Source organism: Hippopotamus amphibius, chromosome 4 (genome assembly GCF_030028045.1).
Source record: "Hippopotamus amphibius kiboko isolate mHipAmp2 chromosome 4, mHipAmp2.hap2, whole genome shotgun sequence".
Taxonomy (NCBI): domain Eukaryota; kingdom Metazoa; phylum Chordata; class Mammalia; order Artiodactyla; family Hippopotamidae; genus Hippopotamus; species Hippopotamus amphibius.
This window is the reverse complement of record NC_080189.1, coordinates 128,226,639-128,244,628: the sequence shown is the minus strand read 5'-3', so window position 1 is coordinate 128,244,628 and position 17,990 is coordinate 128,226,639. Positions and strand designations below refer to the sequence as shown.

General features: G+C 42.0%; 1 protein-coding gene across 3 annotated transcripts in view; it reads left to right on the top strand.

Annotated features, from left to right (window-relative positions):
- FRMD4A (FERM domain containing 4A) overlaps positions 1-17,990 on the top strand; it is a 450,104-nt gene that overhangs the window by 147,729 nt on the left and 284,385 nt on the right. Inside the window, exon 1 of one of the 3 annotated variants that reach the window (XM_057731239.1) lies at positions 7,565-7,778. The exons of the other annotated variants lie outside the window; for them this stretch is intronic. Coding sequence (XP_057587222.1) covers positions 7,620-7,778 — 159 coding nt within the window. The 5' untranslated portion in view covers positions 7,565-7,619. Of the gene's footprint in view, positions 1-7,564; positions 7,779-17,990 lie in introns of those variants that run through there. 3 annotated transcript variants of the gene reach the window in all.

The following is a 17,990-nucleotide window of genomic DNA, read 5'->3' as shown; positions in this document are numbered from 1 at the left end:
CGATTGCTTGCTTTGAACTCATTGATTCACCTTGACCTTTAAACTCTGGATGACTTTGGATATCTGTAACCACTGACATGATTTCCTAACCATAATTTGCCTAGATCTCCAACGCCAATATAGTTCCTGGTTTTCCAAACTCTGTCACTAAATCCTAAGCCATCTCTATTATCCTTGGTCAGCCACAGATACAAAACAAACCATGCCTCCCATAATCAGGCTAATTTAAGTGATTCTGAAAAGCAGCACTCCAAATAAATATTTTTATCCATAAGAGATCTTAATGAGAAAGTACAGTATAAACTTCTTTAGCAGTACTTTAGGCAACTCACTATATTAATAAGCTTATCCTAGAACAGGCCTAATTTTGTATATATGAAAAGATTTGCTTCTTGGTTCAATACAGTCTCTGGAACCAGGCATAGCTTTGGGACTTCTGGATTCAGAGTAAGGATACAGAGCTCTGTGATGGGCCAATGGGGTGGTCAGGAGATAGTCTCCCAGCTGGGTTCTTCAGATAACAGACATCCTTTATTTCTCTGCTTTCTTTTCCCCTTGGGAAAAGCATTCCAAGAAAGCAAGGGGAAAATGTAGCCTAGGGAATGGTTTCCCAAAGTCATTATCTCACCAAAATTGCATCTGACCTACAAAAGTGGCATTGACCCCACCTCCATTAGCAAGGCCATTCCATCCCCATTCATCAAGCCTCCAGTATTGTCAGTGTCGTAGTGTGTCATGTCCTCACCACCGAGTAAGTAGGACTAACCCTATATGCCGGGTCTTTGAGAAGCCAAAGCAAGAAGAACAACAGAAACTCCTGTTACGGAGCTTAAGCTACTCCAGGGTAGATTTTATGAGGGCGCGTCACCCAGGAGCAGAAGGAAAAGCCACAAGCCTATGCTTTTATAGAAAATACACATTTTCATTTATTCTTTGTCATTACATTTCTATTAAGCTCAAGACACTGAGAATTTAAAAAAATAAGTAGTTTTGCTAAATTAGAAGGAATTTTAGAGAAATGAGTAACAAAATTTTTAAAACCTTATAATATATTAAGGACAACATAATATAAGACATAAGAACGTCAAGCCCACAGTTGGGGCAAGGGTTAAAAGGAATTTAAGCTATAGGTAAAAAACTAAGTGTTTTTATCCTGATTTACCTCTTACCAGTCCTCCTTGCCTTCCTTTATGTCTGGAGAAGAAACATTAACTTCTTCCTCACTGAGTTATCCTTAAACCTTTTCACAGCCTTTAGACACATATTCTCTAACATCTTCTCAGCTCCCATTTTCAGGGAAAGTTCTCTCTGGACAGCTCTCCTCTGAGCAGTAACTGATCTTAATCTCCCTCTGTGAGAAGGAAGAGGGGATGGTGCTCAAGCAGCCAGCAGACCCTCCTCCCAGCTTTACAACTTCACTCCCGAGAGGCCCCAGACCATTGCCCTTTCAAGCCTTTACAACCCCTAAAGAAAACAAGGCATCTATTTTTTTTCACATGAGGCCGTGATCACATAAACACAGACCTGCAAAATATATGCTCAAAAATCATCCTTAGCCACTGAGTCCCATGGAAACCAAGGAACGGGAGATTAAGAGAGGAGGGGGACATTTAATTTCTCTCCAGGGTCTGGACTGATTTGATTCATACAGCCCTGATTTTATTTCTACTGGGGCCTGGCACGTATATGAGAACTGACTTTCGTAACCAGGGTAATTGCTGGGATGACATCACTTTTATGGCTCTAGGATCCGTTGCATAATGGTTTGTAGCGCTTGAGGGAAATATTTCTAAACATAGCTCTTGGCGTCCAGCTCTGGAGCTCTTAAACCAGAGGGCAGCTTCTGCCTCTCTGCTACTTTCCCAGGGACCCAAAATATTTTTATGTACACAGCCAAGCATTTTTTAAAGCATCATTTGCCCCCCAAAGGATCAGAGTGCACTCCCCAGCATTATATAAGCGGGTCTCTTGGGTTCCCAGGTTGAGGAATGATGACGCATGGATGACTCTTTGTCAGAGCTGGGACGTTTTCCAGACCCAAATATGGGATTCAGTGTGTCAGCGAGCAGTTCTGAAATGCCTTGAGATTTCAAGAGATTGTTTGGGTTTTGCATGTCGCCCACTCACTTCACCAGACAAGCGCGATTTCTAAATATCCTTTTCCCAAAGAGCTGGCACTGGGATTATAAAGTGACAAATGGGAACTTCCAAAAGCATTTGGACTTTTGTTCCAGATGGTGGGCGTGAGAGTGTCAGGAGCAGAAGGAGAAGGAGGGGGAGGGGAAATTCTGGGTTCTTCCGTACCTTCTGCCTCTGTTTCCCCAAAGTCCATCTGCATGCTTGGGGCTAAGTCAGGAAAGACAGCAGGCCAGCCCTCGAAAGGCAGCACCACCGCCTGTTGGCTGTCATGCCCCACCCTACCTAAAGGCCTTGTCTTAGAACCCAATCAGGAAAGCAAGATTGCTACCACTTCATACCCACTAGGATGGTGATAATCCAAAGGACAGACCTTAACAAGGTTGGCGAGCATGTGGAGAAATTAAAAACCCTCATGCACTGCTGGTGGGAATGTAAAATGATGCAGCAGCTCAGAAAGACAGCTTGACCATTCCTCAAAAGGCTAAACATGGAGATAACATACGATCCAGCAATGCCACTCCTGGGTAGCTCATCAAGAGAGATGAAAAATACACCTCAGGACAAAAACTCGTACCTGAATGCCCACAGCAGCATTATTCATAATAGCCCCAAAGGATAAACAACCCAAATGCCCACCAATGGATGAATAGATAAACAAAATGTGTTATCTCTACACAAGAGAAAGACACAAGGTGCTGACAGGCTACAACATGATGAACCTTGAAAACATTATGCTCTGTAAGAGAAGCCAGGCACAGAGATCACGTTTGTATAAAATGTCCACAATAGGCAAATGTGTAGAGACAGATAGTGTATTAGTGGTTGCAGGTAGCTGGGGGAAGGAGGGAGAAAGACGGGAGGTGGTGGTACCAGCTGATGGGTATGGGGTTTCATTTCAGGGTGGTGAAAATGTTCTAAAATGAGACCGTGGTGATGGCTGTACAACCCAGTGAATACACTAAAGTCCCTTGAACTGTACACTCTAAGTGTGTAAAGTGTATCGTATATATCTCAATTAAGTGTTCTTTTTTAAAGAATACTAACAAAGAATGATGGGCCACCTTCATTTAAAGAATAGAGCTTCCAATTCAGCCCAAATCGGCATTTTTGGTTACACATGGAGATTTAATAACAAAAGCATTCAATGGATGGGAAGAACTAAACGTGCAATAGATTTCAACCTAAGTTTGATGCTGTGTTGGAAGTCATGGCAGTGGGGGGTGGGGGGAGGGGGAGGTGGCCAGATGTAGAATTAAAACATGAGTTAGTAGCTGAGAGCTGAAAAGGTCTGTGACACAGAAATGTTAACTGTACACAAAACCCAAAAGAGATCTGCTTTCTACAAAACCTGAAGATGTGGCTGACAGGTGTTTCTAAACACATTCCTGCTTTACTGCTCCCTGTTATGGATTCATTTATTTTCCAGCACCTTCTCAGGCTCACTTTGGAATAAGTTGCCTGTTGGTCCTCTAGTTCTTCCAAGGGAACAGATGTGGCTTTTAGTAAGGCCTTGATTCTGGCTGAAATGGCATTGGGTCTCAACTGAACTGCAGCTTGATGTCGGAGAAACTGCCCTTTCTCCTCAGGTTCTGTCAGCAAAGGATAACATAACACATCCAAGAGAATCTTTTAGAAAATGCTATTTATGCCTCCCAGTAGCTGAATTTAACCTGACATAGAGTATGGGAGTTCTCCAGTCAATCTTATGGCTGACATTTTCTAAAATAGATATCAGTAAATAATCAGTGAATAATTAAGATGGGTTAATTAGATTGCATTTCTGAACATATTTTTGGTTGCTATAAATAGGCTTTTCCACGTGTGTGCTGTGTGCCATTTCCTGTGATTTTGTGTATTTGCAAATTTTGTTCATAATGACACTACGTGTTACCTCCAACTTGAGCTTTTCCAAGTTCTTCTCAAAGCAGTAATTATGTCTGAAAGCATCCCTGGAGTTAAGCAAGGGCATTTATTGCTTTTTAAAAAATTCCCCCATCTTTTCAAAAACAGTGAGGAGAGTCTGGGAGCAGGGATGGAAAATCCAAAGGCATGGAGATGGAGGGAACTGGCCTGAGGGTGGAGCAGCTGAGGTGGGGGGGGGGGGGCGGGGCAGGGGCATGCAGGGCCTCACATGCCCGGTAAGGCCCCCTGCGACTCTCCTGCCTTTGCCCTGGGCACGCACCCCTGGCTTCCTTCACCAGGCTTGCCTTCCCCAGGGACTGGTTCCCTTCCCAAACGTGGAACCACAGGACCACTACTCCAGTTCTACCTGTGATGTCCCTCCAGGAGAGACAGTAGGCAAACACACGGCAACTGACCCAATCCTGCCAATTAACTCAACACTTAGCCTCTTCATCCCCCAGCAGGTCATCAGTTCTTTACTCCTTAGGGTTAGTGATCAGCTGTCTAAGCGGGAAACCACCTAGAAAACCCTAGTTTTCCACCATTTTTGAGGAAAAAATAAAGAAATTGAATAAAAGGAGTTGGGAGACTGATTTACTTTGCTGTACACCTGAAACTAACACAACATTGTAAATCAACTATACGCCAATAAAATTAAAAAAAAAAAAAAAAGGAATTGGGAGTCAGTAAGACAAATCCAGGTCATTTGTTGGCCTGGTGAGCCCTAGTGTCACATCCCAACACCATCGCAATATTCACATGGCCTGGACAAGTCACTCTGATTTCCTCCTCTGTTACATGAAGGTGCACACACACAGAGACACACATACACACAGATGCACATACACAGATACACACACAGATACACAGAGACACACACAGACACAGAGATACACACATCTGTATCTAACTGCTCTGAGCATCATAAATCCCTTTAAAAGCACAGGGCATCACAGCGACGGTAGAAGAGCTATTTGTACGCACAGCCCCAGATGTGATTGGGAAAGCCGCCCTGTGAAAGTCTGAATTAGTGACCTAAAGTCTGAGGCAGAATTGGGTATGATTAAGGAGATGGGGCCAGCGAAACTGCACAGCATCCTCCATCTGCACTCAGGCAGGACCCATCCCTGTCACCTGTGCCTCCATGTGTGGAAAAACCACACCGCAGGGACAGAGGATGTCCCTGTCTCCATGTGTGGGAAAGACCTCAGGGCAGTTTCAGTAGGTCTTGCTAGTCTCAGGAATTAATATGTTTATATTCAGGCATGTTTTTTAAAAGCTTATTATGGCAACATTAGACTTCGAAGATTCCCAGACTATAAGCTAAATATATATTTAACTTTTTTTTTTAATTTTTAAAGTCACATTATTTAATCATAAAGTAAAAGAGTGTCTTTAAAACAGTCCCTATCCATTCCATAATTACATGCTCTGGATAAGAGCCTGGTTCACGGCCAAAATCTCCAGAGGATGGAGAGTGTGAGCTTGGGGAATAGACAACAGCTAACGATGATACAGCTTGCCTTTGTTTTTTCTTGAAAATACCAAGGCAGTTAGCTAGTGTTAATGGAAAAATTACTTTCCATGTACTATTTGTTTTTTAATTTAGCTTCCTTCTTTTTCTTTCTTTCCTTCCTTCTTTCTTTTTCTTCCTCCCTCCCTTCCTTTCTTTCTTCCATTCCATTCTTCCTTCCTTCCTTTTTCTTTCTTTCTTCCTTTCTCTCTTTCTTTGTTTCTTTTTCTTTCTTTCTTTCTCTCTCTATCCTTTCTTTCTTTCTTTCTTTCTTTCTTACTTTCTTTCATCTCTTTCCTTTCTTTAAGTAAAACTATCTCTGCTGATGTCTTTGTAGAAACACAAGATTCTTTCGTGAACCGCCATCCCACCTTTTACTATGGGGTATTTGAAAATAAAGGAATAATACACAGAAATGAAATCATACAGTTTTACCCTGGAGCCATAACTCACAAAAAAAATGATAAAATCATCCAAGAAGAGTTTAAATGAAAGGAGTCTTCACATGTCCACTAAATGAATGAATGCATGGATCCACAGTGAAAGGAAAAATGGGATTCCAAGAAGATGATTTAGAGAATACTATCAGTGGTAGATAATATCCTAGAATTACCTGATCATGGGAAACGCTCCAAAAAATTAAACTCGGGTACATGCCACAGCCCCCACTGTAAGTATATCCCCTGACTCAATCCTCACAACAGCCCAACATTATTGGTATGATTTCCACCTCTACAGGTAAAGAACTAGTAAGTTGGAGAAGTTAATTTGTCTGAGGTCGGGACATTCTAGAAGGTAGTGAGTTATGAGTTCTGTGGGTTATGTTCTACTAGTTTTCTGATGCTGTTAAAGATTTGAGTTGAAGAGGCAAGATAATCAATCAACCAATATAAAGAATGTGCAGAAGGCAAATATGCCTCAGGAATTACCACACACCCAAAATGATGTTAAGACTTAAACATGCCCTTCCCTTAACTGTACAGGCCGTGTTGTGATGGAATCGTCTCCTACCTCTTCCCTCCCTCTGACTCTGGAATCTCGTGTTTCTGTCTATAAGCTATTGAATTAGGATGCAGGTGCCCTTCTGAAACATGGTTAAAAGAAAATAATCCTAGTAAATAAAGTAATAAAATAGTCGTAATAAGTAAAATAAAACTCAAAATGACTGACATCTCAAATAGCTATACCTTGTTTAACTGGAGGTCCTTCCTTGGATTAAGGTCACCACAGGACTTATCCAGTGTGTAATAAAGTCACAAGAGCATTTCTAGAAAATTACCCGTCATGGGGAAAAGGGAGGTAGGCCACTTTTACCCCCTTTATCTGCCTTCTTCCAAAATCACAGATGTAGATATCACATCTAACAGATAAGTTTTCTTACTGCCCTTGTCTTCCTAACCTAGACTTGGGAGATTTCCAAAGTAAATGCCTGGGTTTTTACAAATTGTCCACAGAAATAGCAGTTTTTCCAGCGTTGATTTAAAACAAAAACAAACCGACGACGAAAAAAACTGACCTTTTGGCTTCGCCATGCAGAAACTCTGGTTCTCGAAGTTTTAAAGAGTTAAGACACTAGATGGAATGCCTTGGGAATGTTGGCAGGGAGGCTGAAAATCTGTCCCCTTTGCTTCTCACCCTGGATGGAATCCCGGAACCACGAGCACTCAGTGATGACTTTGGGTTCACGTTCTTCTTTAAATTCTGTTCTGATCCGCCCCGAAAGTCAGCTGGGTGTCCATCGAGGTTCACCGAGTGCTATTATCTGCAGGCGGGAGGCTTATTTTTACCTTGTCCCTGGGGACTTCCCAGAGGCAGGGAGAAAACATTTTCATTTAGGAGCCGTTTGCTCTTCCTTGAGCGGAAACGCTCCCTGGAAGATTAGTAAGGGTGATGGGGAGAGAGGATAGGGGGTGAGGACAGAGGACCAAGGGGAGGCAGAGTTATTTGGATTGCATTTTTCCTGGCCTGACGACATCTCAGTGATATTTGAACTTGGCGTTAGGAAAAGAACACAGCCCTGTGAGTGGGGCCCGGGACAGAGGGGCAGAGCGAGGCCTGGGCTGGCATGGCTGCGGGGCCACTGGGCTCCCAGGACCTGCTGAGTGGCTGGGACCGGCTGGTATGGGGCCTGACTTGCCGGGCGCTGAGGACGTGCCGAGGGGGGAACTTGCGGGTCCTGCAGCTGATGCTGAAGCCATGGTGCATCTCCAGGGCTGTCTACCAGGTGGGACCAGACGCTCCTCTTCTGTTTTTTTCTCAGCATGAGAAATCTGTGGGGGGTGATGGGGAAGAGGCGTCAGCTGTTGTCACTTGTATTTTATGTGCAGTAAATAAAGGGAGGGGTTCACCTTCATCTGGCATCACCTCCTAGGTGCCAGGCGCTGAGAGAGGTGCATCGTAAGCTGGATCTAATTCGGTTTTCCAAACAACCTGATAAAATAGGCATTTCTGGCACCTTTAGAAGATGAAGTTATTGAAACTCAGGGAGGGGCATGAGTTGTTCAGAGTTATCTGGCTGGTAAATGACAGAGCCCTGTGATTTACACCCAAGTTTTTCTGGCTACAAAGATGAGGATGCTCTTTCCACAAGTTCGTGCTCCTCTCACAAGAAATGCTGTTTTCTCAACGTGTGTGTATGTGTGTTTGTGTGTAGGAGTGATGACAAGCTAATAAGGGACATTGGCTGTGTGACAGGCGTTGAGGAGGGAAGAGCCCTGGGCAACAATATCGGGTCCCCATCCTCACCTCCCTCCCTTTTGGTGGCATCCTTAGTCAAACATCCCCACACAAATGTGAGAAAGAGGGAAACTTTTCTGCAGGATGGTGGCCTTTCTGAGTCAATTGGCTGGGGATGCGGAGCTCTTAGAAAGGGAGAGACAAGAGGGTTTGCTTTCCCATCCATCCGTCCAGACAGGTGGCATGAAGCCAGGTCCCTGCCGGCCACAGGGGTTTCAGCCCTGAAGGCCCAGCCCAGCCTGAGAAGAAGGAGCCAGACTGCCTGGGGCGGTGAAGGCAGATGAGCTCTGCCCCTCCCTGGTTCTTGAAGGAAGGTGTCACTAGCTCTTCCTCCGTTGATGTTTTCTTGTAACCTATTTTATTTCATTAAGTTAACTTGAGTGGTTTGGGCCTTTCTCTTTTCTTCCCACACTGCTTGGAACCAAGCGGGCACTGCTGGCCTTTGTATTTTTAGGCGTAATTTGGTGACATATAATCCCTTAATGAACCGTAATGGCTAAACAACGCAGGGCCGTGTAGCCACCCTTCCCCCCAGCCCTCCTCGTGGAACAACCAGACCTGGATATTCCACGGACAGCAACTTGGAAGATGCACCCAGGAGCCCTGGGTTGATTTCAGAGAGAGATACAGCCCTCCCAAAACCCCCATCTTCTTCTTCTTCTGCCCACAGGCAGATGGGGTGAAGACCTTTCAAGTGGTTTGCAGAAAGGAGGGTTTTTTCCCCAGAATTCTTGTGTTTGAAGGGCACATACCTACAGTTTTACTATAAACGGCAACTATGCCTGTAATAGATCACATATAAAAGAAACTTGAGAGAAGTCTTCTCGAATTTGACAGCAATCTGAAAAATCTACACAATGTTTCCCATGACGAATTGTGAATCTGAAAGGCTTCTTGAGGGAAAAAGAAATATCCCAGATGGGAGATTCAAGCAGTAACTAATGTTGTTGGTTTGTCCATTTGAGGAATTTTTTTTTTTTTTGAAACCTTGGTTTTAGAATCAAATTTCAAATAGCCTGATGTTTGGGGATAATTCCTTAGTCCAGATGATTCTGTCTTATTTGTCGCTGATTACAAATGAGTTTGGGGGTCCTGGCTTCTTAACTCTGTCTCCCACTTTCTTTTTATCTCCTATTTGTGCTCTCTTTTGTTTCATCAAATTACATAAAAATCAAGACTCTAAATCGAGTGAGCAGGGTGGACTAGCCCCACTTCAGGGGGGCTTTTTTTAGGACTTCATGTTGTAAATGTGTTGTTAAATGAGAACATTGAATTATTGGCTGTCAAATCCAGAAAAACGTTTCTTCCTGCTTCAACCTCACCTCAATTCATCAGACACTTACCAAATGGGACTTGCATGTCTGGCCCTCGGTAGGCAGTTGGGACTCAGAGGCTAATCACAACTCATGCTTGTCCATGGTTTGCCTCTGGCTGAGCAGGGCTGGTTGGCAGAGCCAGGGCGGTCATCCCTGAAGGCAGATGCCTGTGACCCACGCAGCCTGTCTGCAGCCAGCAGGCAATTCCCACAAGTGGGTCTGGAAAGCATTTATGGAGGGGAAAGTCAGGGTGGCAGGTCTAAACTAGTTCATTGACCGAAGAGGCCAGGTTGACCAGTTATCTGTCTGCAGAGCCAGGAGGCCAGGTTGACCTGTTAGCTGTCTATAGAGTTGGGCTAAGGGTCTTGGTGATGGAAGAGAGGCCAAAAGCAAAGGACCTGGGTGGGCTGGAGGAGTCCCAGATGAGACTTACCATCTCCTGGGCAGCTTTACCTGCTCCCAGACCCAACCACACTGGCAAGCAGGGTTGGTTTAGAGGAACACATAAAACAAAATACTTGCCTGTCCTCAGAATCTCACAGCCTCCTGGGGAGCAGTCAAGAAAAGAAATCTCATTTTCAAGGGAAGAGCAGAGAGTAGCTTATTTTGCTCAGGGAAGACTTTTTAGAAAGTATTTTATTTTATCCAAAGTATTTTGCTTATCCATTATAGCTTCATAGCAGTATAAGGGTTACATAAGGGTATATTTGTGAAAGTGTGCAGCACATACTAAAGTATATAATGGGAAATGTTGTGGTTTTTATTGAAGTCTAGTTGCTGTACAATATTATGTGTTACAGGTGTATAATATAGTGATTCACAATTTTTAAATGTTATATTCCATTTATAGTTATTATAGAATATTGGCTATATCCACTGTGTTGTACAATATATCCTTGTAGCTTATTTTATACTTAATAGTTTGTACCTCTTACTCCCCTACCCCTATCTTGCCCCCCACCCCCTGTTCCCTCTCCCCACTGGTAAGTATTTGGTTGTTCTCTATATCTGTGAGTCTGCTTCTTTTTTGTTATATTTGGTATTTTTTAGATTCTACATATAAATGATATCATACAGTATTGGTCTTTCTCTTATTTCACTTAGCATAATGCCCTCCAAGTCCATCCATGTTGCTGCAAATGGCAAAATTTCATTCTTGTTTATGGCTGAGTAGTATTCCATTGTATATATGTATCACATCCTCTTTATCCATTCATCTGCCGATGGGCACTTAGGCTGCTTCCATATCTTGGCAATTGTAAATAATGTTGCTATGAACATTGGGGTGCATGTATCTTTTCGAATTAAGGTTTTGTTTTTTTCAGGAGTGGAATTGCTGGGTCATATGATAATTCTATTTTTACTTTTTTGAGAAATGTCCATATTGTTTTCCACAGTGGCTGCACCAATTTACATTCCCACCAGCAGTGTACGAGTGTTCCCTTTTCTCCACATCTTCTCCAGTATTTGTTATTTGTGTTCTTTTTGATGATAGTTGCTTCCATATCTTGGCTATTGTAAATAATGCTGCTATGAACATTGGGGTGCATGTATCTTTTCACGTTAGTGTTTTCATTTTCTTCAGCTATATACCCAGGATTGGAATTTCTGGATCATATGGTAGTTCTATTTTCAGCTTTTTATTATAGTTTTTTAATATACAGTATTCTTACTGTTTTATCTTGGGAAAAATTCATCATGAGTGCCTTTATTTACTAGTGGTAAGGTGATTAATGGCCATTTTTATGGATTTTGTTTAGGCAATTGTCTAGGGGAAGACTATCTGTTTTTCCTTTACTCTCATGCTACTATCACACAATGCTTCTGATGCTGGATGGGTAGGTTTTCCACACCAAGCAATCCTGACACGAACTGCCTGGAGTTAGCACAGTTCAGGTTAAGCGCTCAGGTTAAGGACAGCCCCCTCACTTCAGACACCAATCGCAAGTCCCCAGTTTACCCACAACTTCTGGCTAACTTGGCTACAAATTGAAGGTTCCCACGATCCCCTCCTTGGATTTGATCATTTGCTAGAACAGCTCACAGAACTCAGGGAAACACATTTATCAGTTTATTACATGGTGAAGGAAACAAGAAGGGTTACAGATGAATAGCCAGATGAAGAGATTCATAGGATAAGATCTGGGAAGGTCCAGTGTGCAGGAGCTTCTGTCCCCGTGGAATTGGCATGCACCATTATCCCAGCACATGGAAATGTTCACCAACCCAGAAGCTTTTTGAACCCCATGCTTTTGCGAATTTTTATGTAAGCTTCATCATGTAGGCATGATGAATCATTAACTCAGTCTCCAGTGCCTCTCTCCTTCCCAGAGGATAGGGGTGGGGCTGAAAGTTCCAAGTTTCTAATCATGGCTTGATCTTTCTGGTGACCAGTCCCCATTCTGAAGCCATCTAGGAGCCCAACAAGAGTCATCTCACTAAAACAAAAGACATTCCTATCACCCAGGAAATTCTAAGGGATTTAGGAGCTCTGTGTCAGGAACCAAAGTCAAGGACCAGATATTAGAACGAAAGATGCCCCTAGTGCTCTAATCACTTAGGAAAAAGCAGAGTCTGAGGAGCTCTGTGCCAGAAATGGGGGACAGAGAACATATTTTTTTTCCTATTATTTCATAGCTATACTTTCATGGTTTCCTGTCTCTCCATTGGCTGTAGTGATGGCTGTCAATCCCTGGCTGGACTTTTGATTCAATTAGGGTGCTTTTAAAGCCACCCATGCCCAGGTCCAGCTCCCAGGGATTCTTATTTAATTGATCTGGGACCTATGTATGTATGTTTTTAAAGCTTTCTGGGTGATTCTATTGTGCAATCCAGCTGGGGAGTCTCTGAGCTGAAGGAAGCTCATTCCGCTGTCAAATAGTAAGCAGATGGTTACAAAAACCCCAATAGGCTGTATCTGAGTCACTGTGGGGACCACTTTAAAAAAATACATATTAATCCCATGAGCCTTATCTTAAATTTAATGATGAAGAACAGCTGAGACTAGGGTCTGGAAATGCATATTCTTAACATGTGATTCATGAGATTAGTAGGAAGCACTAATAGAGGACCAAAGGGATTATGTGGCACTTAAAAACGAGGGTCACGAGTAATGGTTTGACAAGGTTATCATGAGAATGAACTCAGTTCAAAAGAAGCCCATTGCTTGGCACATAAGAAGCACCCAGCAGTGTTAGGGGCTTTTATTATTACAAGAATAAACATGATCGCCCATGGTCGAAACTGTGAAGAGGGTATGATTTGACCCTCAGTGCAGCAATGACCTTCTCTAGAACAGGACTCAAGTGTGACTCTGGAGGGAAGCCTTCCTCATTTCCAGATCCCCATCCTGCTCTTAAAACAATGGCTCCAGCTGTGCTGGACCATGTCAGGCAACGCGAGTCTCTTCTCTGCAGGGACTTTTGTCTTCCTGAAGTGTCTCTTCCTCAGGACTTCTTTCTCACAAGGGTTAATCACGGAGCCTGAGTCTTATATAATGGGGGGTGGGATTCCTTAAAAGAGAAATAATAAAAAATTGTACAAACTTAGGTGTGAAAGGAAAATCACCACATGTTACAAACATAAGAAAGCTGACAAATAGTGTAAGCATCACAAAATCCAAAAAAGTAACAAGTTTATTAATTAACTGCCCAATACATCTCTATTATATATTTTTTTCCTACACATTTTGGCTGCCCACTCTTCCATCTCTTTTTCACGAGGCAATGACTTTGTAATATTTTCTGTAGAGAGAGGAGAGAAAGAAAAGTTGGTCTCTCCTCCAGCATGGCTGAGCAAAATCTGTGTTTTTATTACTGTTAGATTAGAAAGGTCTCATTCAGATTCACAACTTATCATTGGAAATATTGTGCACATTTTTAGAATTGTTGTCAGATTTGGACATCCTTCTCTCGGTTTCTTCTATGTATGGTCTATTATCAACATACTTACTGTTTATAGTAAAACTACAGTAAAAGAGGGCTCTAAACAAAGGAATTCTGGAGAAATTCAATTACATTCTATTTCCTTTGATAAAGAAAAAATTATATAGTGTTTTTACAATTGTCTATGTTTTATATTATATACACTCTTAACAGAGGAAATACTTTCTTCTTTTGACTGTGGGTTATGGAACCAAACTCTCTACTTATAATTTTACTGGTCTGATAATTGGAAGATTTCTCCACAGACTAGCTTCTGGCTCCCTGCATTTATATATATATATATTTTATTGAAACATAATTGATTTATAATGTGTTAGTTTCAGGTGTACAGCGAAGTGATTCACGTATATGTATATTTACAAATATATATTCTTTTTTATATTCTTTTCCATTATAGGTTATTACAAGATATTAAGTATCGTTTCCTCTGCTATACAACAGGTCCTTGTTGGTTACCTATTTTATATATAGTAGTGTGTATATTTTAATCCCAAACTCCTAATTCATTCCTTTCCCTCCTTTCTCCTTTGGTAGCCATAAGTTTGTTTTCTATGTCTGTGAGTCTATTTCTGTTTTTTAAATAAGTTCATTTGTACCTTTTTTAAAAAAGATTCCACATATAAGTGATATCATATGATATTTGTCTTTCTCTGTCTGGCTTCCTTCACCTAGTAGAATACTCTCTAGGTCCACCCATGTTGCTGCAAATTGGCTCCCTGCATTTTAAACCTGACTTCTCCTACTTGGAGGCCACGCACTTCCAAAGCCAGGTGCTATAAGAGGTAGTAAAATATCTGCATAAGATTTCAGGCCCTGTACCTTCGTGGACAGCACAGGGTAAGTCAACACTGAGGGGTGAGGAATATGGCTGGAAGCCATTCCTTCAATGGCACTGTCCATTTCCATCTTTTCTTAGATGGATGGAAATGGCTGTGAACTTACACGTATACCCCTCTCACCCGAACTACACGTATCCTAACTCAACTGCACCTGAGCTGAATTCCAAAAAAAAATGCCCATGGCCATTTCAATGCTACGTGATCAAGAAGGGAAGCTTAGCAGAGGGGAGGTCAGTGCAGAAAGAGACAGTAGTCACAAGTGATGGCATTTAAAATAGTTCCCTTATGCAAATATGACTATGTACACATATTACTTGGAATCATCCAAGAGCCCTGGAAGAGACCCCGGGATGTGACGGACCCTGAAGTTTAAGCTTCATTGGCATCACGATGAATCCATCTTTGTACCCAACCACACCACCCCTTATCACCGGTATGAACTACAGGAAAAATAAGATAAATCAGACCAGTAACCTAAATTATTGCCCTGCCATAAATCGCTCCTGGCCCCAAAGATGGAGAGCACATCTGTAAAGCATATGTGAGCCTGTTTTAGATTATTATTTTTTTTCAGTTGGATGTCATTCATTTTTTCAATTTTTTCATTTTTGGTCTATTTGTAGAAACGGTACCCTTCATGAAAGTTGTCAACTTTGTTTCTGTTTTTCATTTTCTGAGGCCCGCGGAACAAAGTGCAAAGAGGAAACTTACGTGCTCTTCCTGACTTTAGGATATAAGCTTAGGGGAGAAACTAGGAGTGGGAATATGTCCTAGTGTACATTCCCACCTTCCTCCAAGAAGTGTGATTTCTTACATGGTTTTAAAATCATCCATGGTTCACCCATCATTGCTTCTTCTAGAAGAAAATACACACCAGAGGCTAGAGTGATACCCAAGTGTCAGGAATTGGGGAAGTGTCCTTTTTTTATTTGCATAGAGTGGTTCTAACTCAATGCTCTGACGCTGGTTCTCTATGGCCCACAGAATGAGGCCTACATTGACCTACATGCACTGAATTTCCCACAAACATTGCCAGAACAAAAACAAAAACAAAAAACCAACAAGAGGGGAGCCAACAGAAATTGCTTTATCTCCCCAGGATGGGGTTTATAGTCACAGAGAATGGTTCGTACGTTTTCCTCTAAGTAGGAATTGTGCTTGTGAAACTGAGAGGTTCTAGAAATAGCAGTGATTTTGAAACTGCAACTTTATCAACTGTCTGCATGATGAGTTATAATGATGTCAGTGGTAAATTCTCCTAATGATGAACAATTCTTCTAAAAGGGTGTTGGGTTTGCAGTGATTCATTTGTATCTTCTAAAGCAACTAATATAACCCGTCTGGGACCGATGGATGATGCCCTGATTCCAAAAAACGTTCCCACATGTGCAAAGCTACGCTTTGATGCTCAATTTGCTATTTTTGCTGTTCCTCTTTCATCATATCATTCCGGCAATGTATGTTTTCCAAGGGTTTTTGTATTATTTAGTGCTCACATATGGTACGGGGCTGAGACTTTTCTCTGATGATCTACAACATGTGTTATAGCTTGCACCAAGAAAAAATAGGCTTGCACCAAGAAGAACAATTAGCAAATGTATTCTACTTCTTTCTACCTTTTGTCAAGTCTGTGCATTTGTTTGCTTCAACCTTTTCTGCAGCTCATTCCGGCTATTGGTGCCTATCAGTAAAGGATGATGTGCTTGCATTTCTGCCAGTGTGCTTGAATGTTACACACTCTGTCTTTGCAACAGCATTTTCTTACATTGACAAAGATCACATCTTTGCAATAGGACCATTCAAAACTCATGAGTGTGCAAGACTCATTCTTGAATTTTCTAGCAGCATATTTGCAAACTAAAGTAGGAGCTCAGTCTGACATGGGGTGTGTTTTCATCCTTCTTGAAAGCACTTTCCTTAGTTCCAGTGAAAAAATAATACTTTCAGTGTTTAAAATTAGCTGTCAGTCACTACACCAAACAACTCTCACTTTGGGCCGGTCCTTCCCAACATATGCTAATCTGCTTTGAAAGCATTGTGGAAATCAGCTCAGAAGTTTCACTGTTGACCAATATCGCACTACCTTTGAATAGTAAGGGCTTCTAAATTTCTGCTCAGGTGGTGCTTGGAGATAGTAATCCCATGAGAAGGAGAGTAGAAAGTTTATTAGTTAAATTGTATGTTTTGTTTAGGGGCCTTTGGGGCGGGGGCTGATGGAAACTGTGGGGATCTAATTTCTCTGCCATTGCCTGGAAATAATGATTATTTAACTAAATGGTGAGTCTTTGTCTAGTATCTTCAAAATGCCCTATTCTTCACAAAGTCGTGTCTTTTCAAAATCCCATCCATTGAGAGACAATTTTTCATACTTTCTAACTTCAAGAAAAACATACATGCACATCTCTTTTTTTTTTGGCTGTGTTGGGTCCTCCTTGCTGCATGCGGGCTTTCTCTAATTGTGGCTAGTGGGAGCTACTCTTCATTGCAGTGTGCAGGCATCTCATTGCAGTGGCTTCTCTTGTTGCGGAGCACAGGCTCTAGGCACACAGGCTTCAGTAGTTGCAGCATGTGGTCTCAGTAGTTGTGGCTCATGGGCTCTAGGGTGCAGGCTCAGTAGTTGTGGTGCATGGGCTTAGTTTCTCTGTGGCATGTGGGATCTTCCCAGATCAGGGAACAAACCCCTGTCCCCAGCATAGGCAGGTGGATTCTTAACCACTGTGCCACCAGGGAAGTCCCCATGCATATCTTTTTATAGTTTACAGAGTATTGTCAGATACATTCTCTATTTTTGATTCTTGACACCAGTGGGAGGGGTTATACATGAGGGTACCACATCAAGGCTCAGAGCCGTTAGTGGCTGGCCTACTGTGGGGTACAATCTCAGCATCTATGTTACTGGCATTTGTTCTGGTGTGATGATCACCTATGCAAGTGCCAGCTGATTTGAAGGTGTCTCTTTTTAAAGAGTCATTTGGAAGAAGATGGGCAGTAGCAGCTGCAGAAATCAAATATTCTAAATTATATATCATAGCTATACTACTGTATCTGGGTATGGCATTCTTCAGTTTCTTCACTAAATGAAGATTCATTCCCTCACTCACTCATTCACTCATTCATTCAGGTGTTTGTTCATTCATTTAACAAATTAAATAACACCTGCTAAGTGCCAGATACTGCACTGAGTTCTAGAGATAGGATGGTGAACAAAACCAAACATGATTCCATATTCATATAGAGATTATATTCCAATGGTAGAGTTCTGACAACAGTGCTAATATAATTATGCAAACTCATGGGAAATTAAAATTGGAAATCAATGCTTTGAGGACAAAGGTACCTGACGGCCTAAGAGGGTTTAACAGGAGAACTTGCTTGTTCTGAGACGTCAGGGAAGCCTTCCTGAGAAGGCAGTAGATGAGCAGCGATCTTAAAGATGACTGGGTATTAACTAGGCAAAGGGGATGGGCAGAAATAACACAATGTACCAACCCAAATCTGCTGCAGAAAGGAGGAAAATTAGATGGAATTTGTTAGGCTAACAATCACACATCCTTATGTAATAAGTGTAATGTATTTTATATCAAATACGATAATGGTGACC